The sequence below is a fragment of the Hetaerina americana genome, unplaced genomic scaffold (assembly GCF_022747635.1).
Source record: "Hetaerina americana unplaced genomic scaffold, ioHetAmer1.1.p SCAF_52, whole genome shotgun sequence".
Taxonomy (NCBI): domain Eukaryota; kingdom Metazoa; phylum Arthropoda; class Insecta; order Odonata; family Calopterygidae; genus Hetaerina; species Hetaerina americana.
Genome location: NW_027287117.1, coordinates 1,284,319 through 1,298,990, shown reverse-complemented (window position 1 = coordinate 1,298,990; position 14,672 = coordinate 1,284,319). Strand labels below are relative to the sequence as shown.

Sequence of the window (14,672 nt, the reverse complement as noted above, 5' to 3'; positions counted from 1 at the left end):
TAGAGTTTACTCTTTGTAGATTCCCACTGCAGTGCTTTACTCAAGTTGTGACTTTGACAGTGATTCCATAGCTTCTTTTGGAGAACCCTATCAGAATCAAATTGCTTTCATGCCATATATATAATCTTGTTTTACTAGTGTTTCATGCGACAATATGGTATTGATTGTAATCGATTAATTGTTCTTTTTATCAAATTGTCAACATTTTTCTCCCACTTCTTTTTCACATTTAAACCTCTATCAAAAATATTTGCAAGGCCAACAGTAAAACCAATGACATCTATATTACTTGATGTGGAAATCGTTTCCCCATCGAATGCAATTTAGGATAAATATTTACTTTTGCTGTCAGCTTCTTTTTCATTTAAAAATATTTTTTATTGGTCCTTAATTGCTCCATGGTTTGCTGATTTTAGTGTCCATAATTTTTTATGCAAAAAATGTTGGATATTTTTATTGGTTGCAAAAATTGTTGGTTTGCAATTTTGCAAGACTCTTCATTACCTGATTCTTATGCCATGAATTTGGTGAAATCTATATAACTGACAAACTGTATATAAACTGTTGTAACAGTCGTAGTAATGCAACAAAAGCATTGTGGCGGAGATAACCATTTCTCATGAAACCATGTAAACCAGATTTCTAATTTATTCTATTCTTGTTTACTAAAATAATTCTTTTTTTATTTTTAAATTTTTTTTGTCAGCAACTATCTACACAAGTATATAGGGAATTAACCAGTTTGGAAAACATGTGGGAATTCTTTTCCCTTAAATGAACCTTTTTGTTGAATATTTTAGTTTGACTATTTGCCCATGTTGACTGGCACCAAACACCTTCTGAAATTTCTTATAAATGGTTTAAGTTTTTAACGGACTGATCAGCATCGAATAATATCAATTTGCTGATCTTTGTTGATTGCTGAGCAGAGTTTTCATTTCTGATTTTGGCTCTTCATAATCTTTGATTTTGATTAACCTTTGCCGTGAAAAGATTTAATTTTATTACTGCCTCTCAATGTGCGGAAACTTGAGACTTTCACCTGAGAAATGTAACTTCAATGGACACATTTTGATGCATTTGCAAATGTAGTGATAATATGGTAGGAATGAAATATTAAATGTCGAAGCTCTACTATGGAAAAATTTCAAGGAAATAATTGGATGCTATTATTTCCCATGACATAAATTTATTTCTTGGTCATTCATTGCACATCCTTCGGAACACTGCTCTCTTGCTACTGGATCTTAATTTGACTGCCATCTGGACCAGTTGGTTCAAGCATGATTGCCATCAGATCAAGTTGCTCTTAGCTCTTGCTCAAGCTGAGAGATCACCATCCCACTCCAGTCTAGTAAGCTCCATAACATGACGATTATCGCACCCCATAACTCATCAAAAACGTCCTGCTACACAGAATAGGATCCACTAGAGAGTAATTCAACAAAATAAAATGTCATTTCAAATGTGAAATTAAGTCCTCTTAACTCATCAGTAAATTAAATATGCTATGACAGTCATTTCTGTTAATATAACAAGTAACAGATGTAATGGGTAGTATTTCAGTGTCAAAACCACAAGTAGGCTCAGATGCCAAAGGGTGGTATTGCATTTATTAATGAAAATTTGACCATTATAGGTCACTCTGGAAAAAAATACCAGAGATCGACAGAAGATATATTTTGCGACCACTCGGATGCCAAAGGATTGGACATTTCGGGCACATTCATAAATATTTGACTGACATGGCCAAATTATCAACAAAATGCTTCACACGCCCACTTTGGCATCTGAGCCCTCCAGGAATGCCTTCCCTTGAGCGCTGATGTCATTTTCGGGGATTATGCATACGATGATGAAAAACACGTATTGGAATTGTCCCGAGGACACCAAGGTCAGTTGCGCAGAGATGGTCGGGGGTCGTCTGTTTTGGTGCGTCCGTTTTAGTTTGCAGAAGTAATTTAGCAAAGGCCTCAACCCTGTCAACAACTAAGGATGTTGGCATGTGGTTGATGATGGATTTTTGTGGGACGAGTCCGGATTGGGGGTCACAGTTAACAGTATAGAGAAGTGAAAGTTGGTCAGATGCTGAGAATTCCAGAGATTCCAGTACATAGTACAGGTAAGATATTCCCAAGTTAATGTGACACCCCCTTAATCTCAATGTCCTGCCTATTTTGATCGCCAAGAGTCACTTTATTTCTTGTCTTGTCTCTTGGTTGAGTCCCTAATGCCCTGCCATGGGCTCTACCATGCGGTAGGATGCGTCAAGGGGGCACCTACACAACGAACCTGAGAAGCAGAGGGGGGAGCGAGGAGAGTAGACAAATTCCTACCTTAGTCTTAACTACTGCTAGGTCCATCCATCGTCTGCTGGTAAAGTAAAATGTAAACGATAGCCATATATCTGGAGTGTTCTACGAGTGATCTCTTTCACGAGTAACACCTTATGCACGTCGCCTTGGGTGTGGTGGAATGAATTAATGATAGCATTTTGGCTGTTTTGTATATCAGAAGCCTGTAGGATTATGAACGGAGGAATAACATTCTGTGATCAACCCTTACGCCATGCAGCCACATCCTAACCAATACTTTCCCCTTCCTGCTGCAAATTCCCTTTCATAGTCCACCTCCCCTCCTTACGAGTATGTATAGATTTCTTGGCCATGAGTGATTTTATACCTAATCGTGTCACCTATGCTTCGAAACTGGTAGAATTCTAAACTTTTGTGAGAAAAAGTAACAAGTTTATTTATTCAGTGAACTTGGTCATTATTCAGGTATTCATGCCACCAAGCAATCATAGGGAGGAAGAAGCCGTTGGGGTTTATGATCAGTTAGCTGACATAATCATGTGTGTTCCTACAGGGAAACATATACTTCCTCTAAACCACAATTGGAAAGGATATAAGCATTCAGCATGGATAACATTTTATTCAACTGAAAATGCTTTTCTCAACATTTGCAATAAGGGTAAGCGTTTGATGAACTCTGACCCAACAGAATACTGAGCCCCTAAACCCTGTGTGGATATGGACATATTCAAATCATTCTTCGAGCTTTCACGCGGTCCCGCTGCTTTTAAAATTTGAAACCTGTTATGAAGTCAATTTATGAAGACTTCTCAAATCTTTGGATGGTTTCAAGGTGACATTCATCATTTATATCTTCATATTTATGATTATTGACCATCATTTGAAAACGAATTATAAGTGGACTATTGCAGTTGAACACAATGCTGCAAACTTATTAACAAATTATTTCAAGACAAATTTATATCATGAACCTCCTTCAGTCCATGGTTTGCATTTTTTCCGGTGTATTAGAGAAGAATTAATTTTGTTGTACAAGAATTACGTTAAGGCCCACTGCTTTACAAATAAACTGATGTTAAAAATCAAAGTTAACATATTCTCTTCGATAGCACATTTCTTTCCTAATTGACCGTCTGACTAGAACAAAGATGTAATATATTTCATTTGGTGTACTTACTTTATCAACTACCAGTATATACCATGTGACATTTATAATTGACCGATTCCAATTCATGAAAATTAATTTAGTCTTACTGTTAACAAGCAAATCATCATTAGTGGAGTTAAAGCTCTGCTCCACTCATTCCTTGCACAGTTGACATATCTCATCCAGTTCGAATTGGTAGGGTTATACTGCTTTACCCTTTTAATCTGTTGAAAGAAATCATTGTACCTTTCCACAAATTTCCTTTGCTTTCTTCATAAATTTTCAAGTGTGTCCCACAATTCCCAAATCAACCCATTGCAAATGATAACATTTACACTTGAATGACAACAAAGTTTTTATTTCCTTTAGTTTTCTAGGTACATACAAATATGCATACATATATACAAATTACTAATTACATAAATAATCAAACGTATACACACACACATAAAATGATGGCGATGGTTATTGGCTCTTAAAAGATATGTTCGAGATGTGTACTTCACATTGATTGTAAATATTCTAGACAGACACAAATACAATTGGGTTGAATGCATTTAATAGTAAAAATAAAAAAGAGAGCGATAAACAGGAGGAATTACAACGTACTTAAAAGAATAAAATTACCCATCAAGAAAGAGAGAGAGACATGAATTCATCAACAGCATACAACAGATGTTTGCGTAGGAACTGATCAACTTAAGATTTACATTATAACAAACCTTCCATATCCCAGTTAATGGTTTAAGAAACTAGCGTCCTTGGACAACATATCAATGTGTTGGTAGTTATCCTCATGTCAGTACACCCTCTTGTGCTGTGCCAATGTTCATCAGCATTGGTAGTAGTAGTCGCTTTAGGGGAGGCTTTGGACAGCTAAGGTCACTAAGAGCGCCATTAGGGATGGATGGAAAAGGATGAAGGGTGGAGAGAAAACATTGACGTAGACAGCATAGGTGGAATAGGCCAGCCTTTTTCACCGTCCCCAGGGGTCAGTGTTCCCTCCAGCTACTTCTTCAGTTGTACACTGGACAAATTATTGCACAGGGAAAATTTATTCCCACCAAATGTATTGGTGAGCTCCAACTACAGGATTTAGGCTTAATACACTCATTTAAGATTCAGAACGATTTTGCAGAAATTCAAGTCTATTCACGACTGGCATTCAAACTGAATGTACTGGATGCTTTGGACAAATTAGAATGGGCCAGGGAGCAGGTTAAGAAATCAATGATACGTATGTATCCTTCAATTAGATGTCCCCTCAGCACTGTTTGGCACTGACGCTGGTGAATGTGCTACGCTGGCATTCAAGTCCGCAGTTGGCATTTGGTTTTTATCTCTGTGCACTTTCTTGTGCTGCGTAAGGCTGCATTTTTTAGCAAAAATCCTCGAACAAACATCGCATTGGTGGGAACGTACGCCATTGTGCGTCGTCATGTGCCTTGCGAGATCTCCCTTGCATGTGAAACTCTTTGGACATTTCTCACATTTATGAGGCCTTTCTCCTTTATGATTAAACATGTGCTCCTTGAGGTGTTGCTTGTGGGCAAAGGCCTTGGCACATACATCACATTTGTGTGGTTTTTCACCCGTGTGCACCAAAACGTGACCCTCAAGGTGTTCCTTGCGAGTGAAACTTTTCGAACATATCCCACAAATGTACGGCCTTTCACCCGTATGTATAAGCATGTGCCTATCCAGATTCTGCTTACTTGAGAAGACCTTTGAGCATTCCTCGCACACCTGAGGCATGGCACCACTATGCATCAACATGTGTTCTTTAAGCTGCTTTTTATGCGTGAATGCCTTTGGACACAACTCGCACTTGTGGGGTTTCTCCCCGCTGTGAATAAGCATGTGATCTTTGAGGTGCTGCTTCATTGTGAACGCCTTCTCACATACATCACATTTGTGTCGCCTTTCCCCAGTGTGCGTCAACATGTGATCCTGGACGTGTTTCTTGCAATTGAAACTTTTCAAGCATATCTCGCACTTGAACGGCCTCTCACCGGAATGGACCAGCATATGCCTCTTAAGGTGCTGCTTCAGCGAGAATCCTCTCGAGCAAATCTCACACTTGTGCTGCTTCTCACCTCCATGGGTGAGCATGTGCCTTCGTAGATCTCTCTCACATTGGAAACCTTTGGGACACTGCTGGCATTGGTGTTTCTTTTTCACGCCATGCACCGATGCCACATGTCCATCCAGATCACTTTGGCCCTCAAACACCTCGGAGCAAACGTCACATCTTATTTGTTGTGTCTTCTTCACAGGGTGGACACGCCTTACATGAGCATCGAGGACGTCCTCTTGCGCAAATCCCTCATTGCAAATTTTAAACCTCTCCGGCAAATTCCCCACGCCATCTTCCCCTGGACCTTCTTGCCCTTGGCCACCACCTGAAACAGTTGGATCACACAAAGGGTTAACCCTTATTTTTTTTAAGGTAATCTACCGGTTAAGGTAGGTTTTTGGATGGACACAACTACCAAACAAATATTTTATTACTCCTAACAAAACACAAAATCCATCATCCTACTCTATATCAGGTCCTTCTTCATCTCTGAGTACTTTCTCCCTCCCTTCATCCCGTCCAACATCCCTATCCTGTTCCTTCCCTTTCCTCTTTTGCCCAACATTCTACCCTCTATCACAGTCTTCAACATCCCACTGCCGGTCAACACCCCCTTCATCCACTTTTCCTACCTCCATGGGATTTCTCCCAACAAGCCCCTCTCTTCGCCCACCGTACCAAGTACTTCCTCATTTGTTTTCTTCTCTGTCCATTTCACCTTCTCCATTCTTCTCCACACCCACATTTCAAAAGCCTCCAATCTACGTCTATCCTCCTGCTTCAATGACCACGTTTCCACACCATACATAGCTACGCTCCATATCAAAGTTTTTACGAGTCTATTCTTAACATCCTTACTCAAAGTCCCCGTCATCAACTCCCTCCTCCTTGTGAAAGCCTCTTTGCCTAGCGCAATTCTTCTCCTTACATCCCTACTACTTTGACCGTGTTGGTCCACCGAGATACGTAAACTGTTCTACCTGCTCTAGTTTTTGCCCTCCTATTTTAATGTTAAGCTTGGCCTTTTTCTTTCTAGAAAATCGCATAACCTCTGTTTTATTAATATTGATTCTCATCCCATACCTGTCGCACTGAATTTCCAATTCACTCAGCAATGCTTGCAGCCCCTTGGCTGACTGACAAACTAAAGCTTGGTCATCAGCAAACCTAACTGATTTTACGAAATCCCCGGCGACTTTAATTCCTACCTCGAGTTCTTTCCATGCCTCTTTGATCATTTCCTCTGCATACAGGTTGAACAGCAACAGTGATAATGGGCAACCCTGCCTTACACCTCTTCCTAACACTGCCCATCCCAACTCCCCGCTTCCCACCCGCACCTGAGCAGTCTGAGACATGTACAGGTTGCGGATTAGCCTCCTTTCCCTCCAATCTATTCCTATTTTCTGCAATATACTCATTAGTTTTCCCAATTCACTCTATCAAATGCTTTTTTGAAATCTACGAAACAGGCAAATACCTCCTGGTTGTGTTCTATATACCTCTCGATTAATAATCTCATTACCCCAATGGCATCACGCGTACCTCTCCCCTTCCTAAACCTAAACTGATCATCCCCTAAGTAATCATTTGCCCTACTCTCTATCCTTTTGTTTATGATCCTGAGGTCAACTTTAGCTGCGTGGAATATCAAACTTATCGTCCTGTAGTCCTCACATGATTTAACCTTTACCTTTTTCGGAATAGGAACTAAAACTGATCTCACAAAGTCTTCCGGCCAGATTCCCTCCTCATGAATACTACGGATCAGCCCATATGGCCTCTTCCTCCCACATTTTCCTAAGTATTTTAAAAGTTCCACGGGAATGTTATCTACCCCCACGGCCTTATTTAGTTTCATCTCCCTTAATGCCCTTTCTATCTCATTGTCTAGTATGCCTGGACCTAAGCTATCTTCCTCTACGTCATTTTCTTTTTCAATGTCTAACTTTGTTGGTCTGAGTTCTTTACTATACAGTTCTTCTATATACTCCTTCCATCTCTCTTGGATCTTTCCTGCGTCAACTATTACCTTACCCGCCTTATCTCTAACTGTTAGCATAGCTCTTCCTTTCTTACTTCCCAATAACGATTTAACTTTGCTGTACAGCGCACCGATTTCACCCTTCCTCTGCAGACTTTCCATATCCTCGCACTGCGTCTTCCACCATGCGTCTTTTGCCTTATTTGTTGCCCGCCTCAATTTATTGTTCAATTCTTTGTACTTCATTTTGCCTAATTCTGTATTTATATTCTTCCATTTTTGCCGCTCATCCATCTTTGTAATCATCTCATCCGTGATCCATGGTTTCCTAGTCCTTTTAGCGTTAACGGTTCCAATAGTGTCTTTTGCCGCTTTAGACAACCCTTTCTTGATACATTCCCATTTTTCTTCGATAGTACTTAGCTCTTTACCATCCTCCATGATTTCCTCTGCCGCCTCTTTTTATTCCTTCCTTTTCAAACCATTCAATGCTTCGACATTCCATTTTCTAACTCGCCGCATCCGCTCCCGGGAAGCCGTGGGAATTTATCACACTGTTCCTAAACCTGTGTCTAACCAGGATATAATCTAGCTGTTATCTTCCTGAGTCACCTGGCATTTTCCATGTATACCTGCGTCTTTTGTGGTGTCTAAACCAAGTGTTGGTGATGACTAACCCTTGTCTCCTGCAGAACTCAACTGCCCCCTCCCCGCGGTCATTCCTCGTGCCTAAACCGTAGTCCCCCACCTCATCACCATCTCTTCCTTCGCCTACCATCGCATTCCAATCCCCCATCACTATCAAATGTTTCCCTGAAGGAACACACGCGATCATGTCCTCTAATTGATCGTATATCCTATCGACCTCTTCTTCCTTATGGTTTCTCGGTGGCATGTATACCTGAATAATAACTAAGTTCGTCGTTTCTGCTTTTATCTCCACTAGTAGTATTCCATCCGTTACCTGCTCTATGTTGACTACGCTTCTTCCTACCTCTTCATTTAATACTCTGGCAACCCCTCGTTGGCTCTCGTCCCCGCCGCTGTATATTACGCCGCTATATATTACTGTATTCTATACTTATCACTCCAGTAATCCCCGCTATCTTTCCATCTCACCTCGCATAGACCTAAAATATCTATATTTCCCCTTTCCATCTCTCGCTTAACATTCTCCAATTTCCCTGTCCTCATCATTGTCCTAACATTCCACGTTCCTATTTTAACTAATGTGGTCTTCTTCTCCCGCGTCTTCTGTCCTGCTGCTGCTGGTTTTCCCTTGCAAGGGTTTCGTGGGATGACGACCACGGAAGCCTTGCCTCCCCTGCTGCCGGGCACGACACACGGCCGATTGGGCAGAGCACCGTGGTTGCCAGGACTCAAAATGTCTGTATTGTCTATCATTTATATCTTGGGAATGATAATTGAGGTGGTTTCCAGTTGCCTTCCTCAATAGTGTTTTTAACGTGACACCATCACTTACTGGCCGCCCCACTGGGGTCAGACGCCATTGCAGCCGCCTCACTGAGGAACAGACGCTGCGTGGACTACCTTTCGTCTGGCTCCAAAACTTCGACCTATCTGGCATGGGTGACCCTACCAGGAGCAATAATTATTACTCCCGCCAGCACAGCTCTAGGGGTCATCGGAACGCACAAGCCCTTCCACCACTTCAAGGTTGTAGTCCGGGGAGGGTAACCCTTATTATGTATGTTTAATTCAAACAAAGGAGCGAGATGGCGTCATCCAACAAAAACATTAAAAAAATATGCTAATAGAACACGCGCACAGATTCTAAATTTTCAGTGACAAGACAACCTTCATCAGGGGAAAGAAGGAACTTAATTTTTTGCTGTTTTGCTCAATTGTGGCTCTCTTATGCATTTATCTATATTTTTGTTGGCTAATATCATCTCACTCTCACTCAGGAAATGACATATTTATTTTGGACAGATCTCGTATCACAATTAATAATCACCAAAGTGAGTATGAGTTTAGTCACAGCCAGTGTGATACAACATACAACTTTGAAACCAAAAAAAGGACTTGCAACTTCATTATTGCATATCCTGGTGGCACAATAACCAAGAGTTTTCCATCACCCAAGGAGAAATATTGAGGGCAATGACAGGGATTTGCAGGATATAAAAGCGAAAACTCAGCAGATTCCAGAGCACCCCCTTACCTTGTCCCAGGGACCCATCACCTCTCGGGCACCCTTCCTCCAGAGGAATGTCAACGTCACACTCTTCCTTAATATCCACATCCACATTAAAGGAAGGGCAGAATTCTCCATCTACAGGACCCTGCTGCGAGATCAGTACTTTTTATACTAACCTTGTAATATTTGGTTGCTTTATTTAACAAATGTTTACTTACAAAGAGAAAAGTGATTTCAATACTATTGAGGTTGATTTTTGATGAACAGCAGCCTGACTAAAATTACAGAGGCCAGATTTACAGAGGCCTGACTCCAATGGTTGATTGAAATGCAAATCCACACTCACTGAATAAGAGTTTGGAAGGGCATTCAAGGAAATAACATGAAATAAGGCTGTGCCTGGAGTAGATAACAATTCCAAATTGAATTAATTTAAGGTAAAGGTAAACGTGGCAGAAAGAAAAAATTTCATGGTCTGATTGATAAGCGGGAGGAATTTTATCAGTTTTACTCCAAATCAAACTGAAATCAATGTGCAAATGGCTATATATGATGAAGATATTAATGCATTTACTCACCGAATTCCTTGAAATTTCACTGTCCGACCAATGAGTTTCACCTTTCTGCATTGATGTGACCATTGATGGACCAGTATTGGTTTTGAGATCGGCAGAGCATCTGCTGACAGCGTCAACCTCCTCTTTTACAACAATCATGTCATCTCGGACATCCAGAGATGTCCCGTCAATGGCATCTGTTTGGATTCCATCATCACCAAACTCTTTCTTGATCCCACCAGGAAACTAACACAAAGTACACAAATTGTAATTTAATAACGGCAGGGGGGCTATATTTCAAAATAATAATCACTGGGCAAGAATTACTTCTTACGAGTAGGAAAGGTTAAGTGCAAATCGTTTGCATCGCCAAATTTTCAGTGAAAATGGTGGGTGCACCATCATCTAATCAATGCCAATACGATCTTAAATATTACCAAAACCTAACGGCCGAAATTCATGACTTCACGTACTCATCAAGAAAAATTGTTATCGATTATTTTTTACACCAGCCTAGTGCATTTGGTTGCTTTATTAATCAAATGCATACTTACAATTAGAAAACTGATTACAATACTCTGAAGGTTGATTTTTGATGGACATAATTATGAATACCTGTTTCTATTTATTCCAAAGGTTGATTGGAATACAGATCCACACTTATTCAATGGGGAGCTAGAGAGAGCATTAAAGCAATTGAAATCAAATCAGCCTGTGCCTGGAGTAGACAACATTTCCAAATGGAATTCCTTTAAGGTGTAGGAATACGTGGCAGCAAGAAAAAAGTTCATGGACTGGTTGATATGTCTGAAGAATTTTTCCACAATCTTACTCTGAATGAAACTGAAATCAATGCGCAAATGGCTAAATATGATCAAGACATGAATATAATCACTCACCGAATGCCTATAATCTTCATTGTCTGCCCAATGACTGACTTCTTGCCACATTGATCCCAACATCGATGAATGGATATCAATTTCCAGAGCAGCAGAGCATCCAGTGGCGTGATCAACCTCCTCTTTGACAACGACAATATCATCACGGACATCCACAGACCTCCTGTCAATAGCTTCACTGGTGATTACGTTGTCATCAAACTGATTTTTGATTCCACTGGGAAACTGATGGAGAGCACACACAACGTTACTACTTAATAATGGCAGACGGTCAAAAAAAAAAAACCTTGAAAACCTTGGCCTTAACACACTATAATAATCAAATCCCTTCCCGGACTACCACCTTGACGTGGTGGAACGGCTTGTGCGTTCCGATGACCCCTAGAGCTGTGCTGGCGGGAGTAATAATTATTGCTCCTGGTAGGGTCACCCATGCCAGATAGGTCGAAGTTTTGGAGCCAGACGAAAGGTAGTCCACGCAGCGTCTGTTCCTCAGTGAGGCGGCTGCAATGGCGTCTGACCCCAGTAGGGCGGCTGCAATGGCGTCTGACCCCAGTGGGGCGGCCAGTAAGTGATGGTGTCACGTTAAAAACACTATTGAGGAAGGCAACGGGAAACCACCTCAATTATCATTCCCTAGAAAAATATGATGGACAATAGAGATATTTTGAGTCCTGGCAACCACGGGGCTCGGCCCAATCGGCCGTGTGTCGTGCCCGGCAGCGGGGGAGGCAAGGCTTCCGCGGTCTTCATCCCACGAAACCCTTGCAAGGGAAAACCAGCAGCAGCAGGACAGAAGACGCAGGAGAAGAAGACCAAATTAGTTAGAATAGGAACGTGGAATGTTAGGGCAATGATAAGGACAGGGAAATTGGAGAATGTTAAGCGAGAGATGGAAAGGGGAAATATAGATATTTTAGGTCTGTGTGAGGTGAGATGGAAAGATAGCGGGGATTACTGGAGTGATAAGTATAGAATAATATACAGCTGCGGGGACGAGAGCCAACGAGGGGTTGCCATAGTATTAAATGAAGAGGTAGGAAGAAGCGTAGTCAACATAGAGCAGGTAACGGATAGATTATTAGTATTAGAGATAAAAGCAGAACCGACGAGCTTGGTTATTATTCAGGTATACATGCCACCGAGCAACCATAAAGAAGAAGAGGTCGATAGGATATACGATCAGTTAGAGGACATGATCGCGTGTGTTCCTGCAGGGAAACATTTGATAGTGATGGGGGATTGGAATGCGACGGTAATCAAAGGAAGAGATGGTGACGAGGTCGGGTACTGCAGTTAAGGCATGAGGAATGACCGCGGGGAGAAAGCAGTTGAATTCTGCAGGAGACAGGGGTTAGTCATCACCAACACTTGGTTTAGACACCACAAAAGACGCAGGTATACATGGAAAATGCCAGGTGACTCAGAAAGGTATCAGCTAGATTATATCCTGGTTAGACACAGGTTTAGGAACAGTGTGATAAATTCGCACCGCTTCCCGGGAGCAGATGCGGGCTCAGACCACAATTTCGTTGTTATGAAATGTAGAGTCTGTTTCAAAAAGATAAGGCAGGGGCAGCGAGTTAGAAAATGGAATGTAGAAGCATGAAATGGTTTGAAAAGGAAGGAATACAAACAGGCGGTAGAGGAAATCATGGAGGATGGTAAAGAGCTAAGTACTATCGATGAAAAATGGGAATGTATCCTGAAAGGGTTGTCTAAAGCCGCAAAAGACACTATTGGAACCGTTAACGCTAAAAGGACTAGGAAACTATGGATCACGGATGAGATGATTACAAAGATGGATGAGCGGCGAATATGGAAGAATGTAAATACAGAGATAGGCAAAATGAAGTACAAAGAATTAAACAATAAATTGAGGCGGGCAACAAATAAAGCAAAAGAAATAGGGTGGAAGACGCAGTGCGAGGATATGGAAAGTCTGCAGAGGAAGGGTGAAATCGGTGCTCTGTACAGCAAAGTGAAATCTTTATCGGGATGTAAAGGGAGATCTATGCCAACAGTTACAGTTAAGGCAGGTAAGGTAATAGTTGACTCAGGAAAGATCCAAGAGAGATGGAAGGAATATATAGAAAACTGCATGGGAAAGAGCTTAGACCAACGAAGTTAGACATAGAAAGGGAACATGACGTAGAAGAAGATAGCTTAGGTCCAGGCATACTCTATGATGAGATAGGAAGTGCATTTAGGGAGATGAAACTAAATAAGACCGTAGGGGTGTATAAAATTCCCGCTGAACTATTAAAATGTTTAGGGAAATGTGGGAGGAAGAGGCTATATGGGCTGATCCGTAGTATTTATGAGGAGGGAATCTGGCCGGAAGACTTTGTGAGATCAGTTTTAGTTCCTATTCCTAAAAAGGTAAAGGCCACGTCATGTGAGGACTATGGGACAATTAGTTTGATATCCCACGCAGCTAAAGTTGTTCTCAGGATCATCAACCAAAGGATAGAGAGTAGGGCAAATGATTACTTAGGGGATGATCAGTTTGGGTTTAGGAAGGGGAGAGGTACGTGTGATGCCATTGCAGTAATGAGGTTGTTAATCGAGAGGAATATAGAACACAACCAGGAGGTATTTGCCTGTTTTGTAGATTTCGAAAAAGCATTTGATAGAGTGAATTGGGAAAACTAATGAGTATATTGCAGAAAATAGGAATAGATTGGAGGGAAAGGAGGCTAATCCGCAACCTGTACATGTCTCAGACTGCTCAGGTGCGGGTGGGAAGCGGTTGGGCAGTGTTAGGAAGAGGTGTAAGGTAGGGTTGCCCATTATCACCATTGCTGTTCAACCTATATGCAGAGGGTACGGCGCGGAAACAAGGTCATTGAAGCAGGAGGATAGACGTAGACTGGAGGCTTTTGAAATGTGGGTGTGGAGAAGAATGGAGAAGGTAAAATGGACAGAGAAGAAAACAAACGAGGAAGTACTTGGTATGGTGGGCGAAGAGAGGGGTTTGCTGGGAGCAATCCCATGGAGGCAGGAAAACTGGCTGAAGGGGGTATTGACCGGCAGCTGGATGTGAAGACTGTAATTGAGGGGAGAATGTTAGGCAAGCGAGGAAAGGGAAGGAACAGGATAGGGATGTTGGACGGGATGAAGGGAGGAAGAAAGTACTCAGAGCTGAAGAGGGACCTGATGTAAAGTAGGATGCTGTATTTTGCTAGGGGTCACAAATTATTTACTTAGTAATTATGTCCATCCAAAAACCTACCTTAACCGGTAGATTACCTAATAATAATAAATAATCAAATTTGATAACTGGCATTAGCAACACTGCAATGCATAATTTCTTAATTTACTCACCTGAATCTACACTCCATTTCCATTATTATCAGCCATCCAAGTGCCCCCTGGTTTGACCAAACTTCTACATTTTCCGCTGGATTAATGAACACCCTCAATTTGCCTCTTCATCCCAAATCCAAACCGATTCCCGGGAGGTTTTTAAATTCCTTTGTAAGATCCCCCTCCGTCGCTCCCCTGGCCCTGATGGCATAAGTCCTATATT

The 14,672-nt window shown here is 41.5% G+C and overlaps 1 protein-coding gene across 1 annotated transcript in view; it reads right to left on the bottom strand.

Moving 5' to 3' along the window:
• Positions 1-3,826: 3,826 nt before the first annotated feature.
• The window catches only part of LOC139694671 (zinc finger protein 845-like), a 29,729-nt gene continuing 18,883 nt past the window's right edge, over positions 3,827-14,672 (bottom strand). The window contains exons 10-13 of the mRNA XM_071593165.1: positions 11,141-11,365; positions 10,263-10,487; positions 9,709-9,832; positions 3,827-5,864 (exon numbers count right to left, since the gene is read on the bottom strand). Of these exons, the coding sequence (XP_071449266.1) occupies positions 4,711-5,864; positions 9,709-9,832; positions 10,263-10,487; positions 11,141-11,365 (1,728 nt within the window). The 3' untranslated portion in view covers positions 3,827-4,710. The remainder of the gene's footprint in view (positions 5,865-9,708; positions 9,833-10,262; positions 10,488-11,140; positions 11,366-14,672) is intronic.